At 43.5% G+C, this 6,839-nt stretch overlaps 1 protein-coding gene across 10 annotated transcripts in view; it reads right to left on the minus strand.

Moving 5' to 3' along the window:
* Positions 1 to 6,839, minus strand: part of NFKB1 (nuclear factor kappa B subunit 1) — an 89,127-nt gene that overhangs the window by 55,074 nt on the left and 27,214 nt on the right. For 9 of the 10 annotated variants that reach the window (XM_025215653.1, XM_025215659.1, XM_025215650.1 and 6 more), the window contains one exon: positions 2,029 to 2,069. In XM_025215653.1, coding sequence (XP_025071438.1) covers positions 2,029 to 2,069 — 41 coding nt within the window. Of the gene's footprint in view, positions 1 to 2,028; positions 2,070 to 6,839 lie in introns of those variants that run through there. The other variant, XM_025215652.1, reaches the window with a different exon arrangement.

The following is a 6,839-nucleotide window of genomic DNA, read 5'->3' on the forward strand; positions in this document are numbered from 1 at the left end:
TCACCAGAGCGCCCCAAGGGATGACGACTAGGTCGAACGGTCATAAACTACTACAAGACTGTTTCAGGCTGGACATAAGGAAGAATTTCTTTACTGTCCGAGCCCCCAAGATCTGGAACAGCCTGCCACCGGAGGTGGTTTAAGCGCCTACATTGAACACCTTCAAGAGCAAACTGGATGCTTATCTTGCTGGGATCCTATGACCCCAGCTGACTTCCTGCCCTTTGGGCAGAAGGCTGGACTCGATGATCTTCTGAAGTCCCTTCCAGCCCTAATGTCTATGAAATCTATGAAATCTATTGAGGTCCCTTCCGACCCTAACATCTATGAATCTATGAACCACATGCAACGTGGAGAACATCTGAATGTGCAGTAAGAGAGCAGTGCAGAGGGTTTTTTTGACCCTTGGATATCCTATCCAGGGATCAAAAAAACCTGTGGGAAAAAAAGCAGAGTGCTGCATGCAGCGCCTGAAGCCAGAGCCACACTCAGCTGCTGGCCAGCCTCCATACGGCAGGCTCACCAGTGCTGCAGCTCTGGGAGGCTCCCAGGACCCCAGGTAAGGTTGCTGGGGCCAGCCCAGTACTGGCCCCAACCTTCTCTACCCCACACGGGGTGAATTGCCACGTGCCAGAGCACACGTGGCACAGGAGTTCCCCACGGACAACTAGCAGCAGCACAAGGTGCACCACTGCTAGTTGTTCCCGAGGAACCAAATGTCCACACATGTCTGGATGCACCCTAGGTGGTAGAACAGGATCTGACCTTTAACGTGAAATTCACTTCAATGCATTAAAGCAGAGTGACTAACTGGGCTTTAGTTAAGTGAAGTGCTTCATTTTTTGTAAAATTCACTCCTGAAATTTGGGCCAGAGTACAGGGATAGCTCTAGCCACACCACAACCAGTAGATAGTATTAAAATCAATTCAACTCTTCATCACTTGTGTGAGGGCCACTGGATCTATGCAACTGACCAGACAGCCTGTTCTTTCCCACTGCCATCACTCACTGAACCCACACGCTTATATGAATTTTCTGACTTGACCCATGTGCTAATCTTTGTAGTGCTAACAAGAAGACCACAAACACAACACTTGGCCATAGGGAGAACTGCAATAAAACACAGCACCCTTCTCCTGGGTTGGGAGGTGGTTTTCATCCCCAGCATCTCCCACAAACTTTACCTTCACCAAGTAGAGCCAAAAGATGAAATCCATGTTAACAGAGTTGCATACTTGCACAAAAATTACATTTAAAGTTTGATTTAATTTAATTCTGGTCTAGAGTCCAGTGGTTTTCAACCTTTTTTCATCTGCAGATCCCTACAAAATTTCAAATGTAAGTGTGGACCCTTTTGACTTGTAAGCATGGGTATTCACATACTTTTGATTGATTATAGTAATCTTTCATGAACCCCTTAGACATAGTCCATGGACCCAGGTTGAACACCACTGATTTAGTCAAATGTTGCCAAGAGTCTGACAAAAGAAAATACTTCATGGTTCAAAAATACCTCAAGTGCCTTATACCAAGACTAGAGGTCATAAGTTAAAATTTCGGTGAGGGTTTTGAAAGGAGTGTGAGGAGAAGCTATTATTTTTAAATTTCATTTTAACAAGAAATGTGAAAAACAACAAATTTCCTATTAATATTTTATCCATCCACTTATGAATATATCCTATTGTCAGAAACATATCATATCTTTTAAGGCTCATTTCTAAGTAGATGTGAATTCTAGGTCTAGTACAATACATTTAAAATAGATCCCAGCGTTTGTTTGTTTTTTTAATTAAGATGAGAGCTTCTAAATAGAGGTCTAGAGATGAGAACAAAACAAAACAGGAAACAGATTTCGTACAAGAGTGAGAAAAATTTCCTAATAATGAACTGCATGTGTTATTAGTTCAAATAACTTAAAATGAAATACATTATTCAGTATATTTTCATCTCATATTATGACTTCTATCAGACCAGAGTATGCTGAAATAGTTACTCAAAAGATTTTGAAAATGCAGTGTTCCTCTTACCTGTTTAGGCTGTTCTATGATTTGTAAGTATGGTCCATCTGCTAATATAAAGAAAGAATAATCAATGCAAATTGGCTCATATGGCCAATTATTAAAATTTTAATTTTAATATTGCTTATCAGAGCACATAATAACAGAGAACCAAATGATCTAGATCTACTGCCTACTGCAAAGAGAGTGGTATACTGGGTAGAGTGACAACACTTGAGTATTTCCCCTGTCAAGAAAGGAGCCAATTCCAAAAAGTCTAGCTGAGCCTACCAGGACACCCAAAACCATCAAAATGAGGTAGGACAGAAGAATGTGGTAGAACCTACAGGTATGGGGCAAAGCTAAAAACTATCCTATTTTTTTAACTTGCCACATTTACTCAAGTTCAAGATGAGGTTTTTTTCTCCACTCAACATTGGGAAAAAACCCCACTCATCTTAGATTTGAGTACTGCCCTCGACAGGCAGCTTCTGTGGCTCTGGCTCCTGAGGGTAGGGGGAAGTGCGGGCAGGCAAGGGGGAGACCATGAAGGGTGCAAGTGAGGATGTATGGTGCAAGGGGGGAGCAGGTGTATGGAGAAGACAACATGGTGCAAGGCAGAACTGTGGCACAAACTGCGCAGTGGCAGAGGAGCTACTGCAGCTTCAGCTCTGACACTGACAGGCCCAAAGCCAGAGCCCCAGCTGCCACTACTGCCGGACCAGATGTTGGGGCCAGGGCCAGAGTCATCCCACAAGCAGCTGGGGGGGAGGGGTGTGGAAGGACACAGACATCAGGGGGCAAGAAGACCACAAGCTGGGCCACAGGGGAAACTGCAACAGAACTTGGCATAGCAGGATGAACCTTGTCTTTCCCTCATTTGTATTGGTGACTGGAAAGGAGTAACAATTTTGGTTTAATACAGTAAATCTCCTTTCAAAACAAAAAAGGGAACCTTGATAAATACTATAGTTGGCAGACATATTAAGAGCACATCTTTATCTGCTAGAATTGGTTGATTCAGCAGCTACCTTCATGCCACCTTTAAATTACAACAGTCAGCAATGACAATTTTGAATATAAATACCCACTTATGCAAAGGGACAGGCAGTTGTAGAATAACCAATAAGAGAAAAACCAAAAAACTAACGCAACCCAACCCTCCCCGCTTATGTGTTTTTAAACGATTGCTCAGATACTCAAAGATTATATATAAAGAAACATTTTGTTTACATTCTAGAACACTGTTTTTCAAATCTCCTAAATTCATGGAACCCTTTCATATCACTTCTGTCACAGAACCCCTACCCCATCCCCATCCTAAAGATTGATGTGGAGCCACGTGACCTGGCCTGGCAATGGTGGCGCATCACCTCCCAGCCTACTCATGCCCCTAGTCTCTTTGAGGAATCCCTGATGAACTACTGAAGAACCCCAAGGTTCTGCAGAACACAGTTTGAAAACCATTATTGTAGAACATAATAGAATATTTTTGTCTCTAAACATTTTTAACAGCTACAGAGTAATCTGTTGTTTTACTTTTTCCCTGCTAGCAGGGGGACCCTCTGACCCAGACTGAATAAAGGGACTTGGGTGCCTGAAGAAGAAATCAAACATAATTTAGGCCCCCAAGTCCAAAATTGCATTGTTCAAAACCCCTGTTTCACCACTGCCTGAGCTGCAGGCACCAAAATTTTCAACACTGAAGTTCTCCTAATGCCTAACATTCTGTTTTGGACAGGGATGGAAGCGCCTCAGTTTTCACAAGGCTGTGCAGTAGGGGTGTGTGAAGCAGGCCATATTTGATTCGGATTCAGCTTGATTCAGGGGAAAATGATTCGATTTGTTGATTCGGGTCACTGTTCAGATTCGATTCGGCCAAATCCGAATCTGAAGATTCAATGCTGATTCAGAGAATCAGCGATTTGGCCACAGACACAGCTTTAAATGTTTTTTCTACATACCTCGAGGTACCAGGCACAGTTCATGAATGCTGCGATGGTAGGGTGGATGGAGCGTCCCACAGAAGTGCAGCCCCATCCCACCCCCGCATGCTTGGCGGCGGACCCGGATGCGGACTGGAAGTACTTCCAGTCCACTTCTGGGTCCACCGCTCAGCTCACAGGGACCCCCTGCCTTGGCTTGGTGATCAGCCACGGGGGGGGGCTCTGGGTGCCCCCCCAGACCCAGGAGGTACCAGTCACTGAGCCGGGGGGCAGAAAGGGGGCCCCCACATGCTCTGCAGTGGACCCAGAAATGGACCAGAAGTGATTCTGGTCCACTTCTGGGTCCTCCTCCGAGTGCACTGGGGACCTCCCTCATGCTCCCGTGGGACGCTCCATCCACCCTACCATCTCAATGTTCATGAGCCACCTGGTACCTTGAGGTATGTAGAAAAAACATTTAAAAGTTACGTCTACGTCCAAATCATCAATCTCTCTGAATCGATATGAAAATTCAATTTGAAGAGATTAAAGGGTCTCCTGATTTGATTTGGATTTGGAGATTTGGCCGCCAAATCGGGCCAAATCTCCACTGAATCAAATCAGTGACCGCAGCTTCGCACAGCCCTACTGTGCAGCTCAATGTCTGTCATGTTTTTGCCTCATCAATATCCAGACAAGGTGTTCCTCTACCTCCCCCTACCCCTCCAAGCCTTGCTCTGTCAAGATACCAATCTGATTATATTATACAAAATGCTACTGCTGCTGTTTTCTTTTTTAAAGACAGACAGAAGAGGTTGGGCCCTCTCTTTTATCCAACAGATTAGTGACTAAAGGATTTACTCAGAGTTTGAGAGACTCAGTTGCAGATCTCTCCTCTTTCTGAGGAAATTCAAACCCACATCTCTCTCCTCCTGATCACCAGTCCATAAATTATTCTGTGGTGTGATAAGAGATGGCACATTCTCAATCTGTCTGGTTGAAGCTGTTCTACTTTGCACAGAAAAATCAAAGAGTCTGGGTCAGAAAGAACACAAGTGCTCAAATCACTCAGAAGTCTAATGGTTTGAGTACTCACCCGGGGGAAAAAGGAGTCCCTGCTCCAAGTACTGTTTATATATTTTAACAGGAGGATTATGTATGTGATGCAATGAAAAATGCCACACAGTTCAATTAAATCTAGCTCTGATGTCTCTATCTTGGATACAAGAAGCAGTGTAGCTAGGCTAATGCAGTGCCCCATTCACATATTAAATATACTCAGCTCTGTGCCATGTAAGTTTAATCAAGGACATTAAAATCACCTCAAAGCAAAATTCAGGATTTCGCTCACCCTGGTGCATAGCCTTAATGGTAGGCTAGTCTGGTAGGCTAGTCAGTTATGCTTGCTCTTAATCCTATTACGTGGTCTGATAAAGTGTTCATTACTCCACACAGAGTGGAACAGAAGAAGGAGCAAGTCCCTTTTTGGATCAGGGACTATGTTCGTACACCAGTATATAAATATATAGAAACTAGCAAAATGCCCATCAAGAATGACTGCGGGGAAGGCGGGGAGAGGCAGGGGGGGAAGGAGGCCACAGCGCATTTTTCTTCTAAAAATGGGGGGGGGGGGGGGGGGGGGGGGGGGGGGAGATTTCCTGCCGTCCCTTCCATCCCCTTCTGTCAGCACCCCATGCTGTCACCAGCGTCACTGGCCTTGCCCCCCTTTCTCCATCCCCCCCATTATGGCAGCGCGCCATACTCTGATTGGTTGTTTCACTAACCAAGAGCTCCAAGAGCATTATGAACAGACAGACAGACTAAGCCCTTTATTATATAAGAATTGAACACAACTTGATATGCCTCAGAGTAATACTGAGAATGAAACTAAAAAGAAACTATTAGAAATGCAGAAAGGTTAAGATGATGATCTGTCAGCATTCAGTCTCTTCTGTGCGACTAAATGGGCTTGAAGTTTCACCTCCTTACACAAAATCCAACTCTTGTCTACACTTTTTGTGACTAAACCTTTTAATTGGATGCAAAATAAATCTCTGATATACTAACGCGTAGAGATGATCACTTATGACGTGTTTCAATTAAACTGTGCATATTTTTCTTCAGACACACAAAAGACTATTGTACTAGATGGACGAAAATAAAAACAACTGCACAAACAAGTAATTCTGATGTAATATAATTACATGCATTTAAAAACAATGTTAGCTGATTGACAAGCATTAATGCCCTAGATGCGTTCATTTGAATACCTAAAAGGATTCCTTGTGGGTTCTTACAAAACTCTTATCATCATAGTGTCTGTGTTCTTTCCAGAGATAAATGAAACCATACCTAACATCTGTCATGTGCAGGTCATTGTTTCTCTCATTAACTCCCCTGGGAGATTGTGCAAAGCTATGAAACATTTTAAGAAAGATGTTTGTTGTTTTGACCTGTTTATGTATACATGCAAATGCTGGTCTAAGTTTATACTACTGAAGGTATAACAGTAGGCACATGCCTTGCTCTTGCAACTGATGGTGGAAAGGTTTGTGATAGTCTGTATTTCCTTCATTCTGGAGCCTAACATCAGCCTCCAAGAAAGCTCTTTTTGCTGTACATTCTTTCAAAAACAAATCGCTTTTAAATGTTAATCAACCACCCTCCCCCAAATATAAACATCTCAGCCTTTTTTTGCCATACCGCACTTCCAAAATATACATCAGCAGATATTACCCAGAACACTAGGCTAGGCAAATTCATTCCCCATTCAGAAAGCCTCAGAAGCCTTTTTTTGCACCCCTTAAGATCTACTTCAGCCCTACTTTGAGAGATTAAACAGCGCACAGTCATTGTGTTGCCCCCCCACAGGAACAAATTTAACTCTTAAATGACCTCCTTGCGACTTGCCAAGAA

This window comes from Alligator sinensis, unplaced genomic scaffold, assembly GCF_000455745.1.
Source record: "Alligator sinensis unplaced genomic scaffold, ASM45574v1 scaffold1520_1, whole genome shotgun sequence".
NCBI classification, from domain to species: Eukaryota; Metazoa; Chordata; order Crocodylia; family Alligatoridae; genus Alligator; species Alligator sinensis.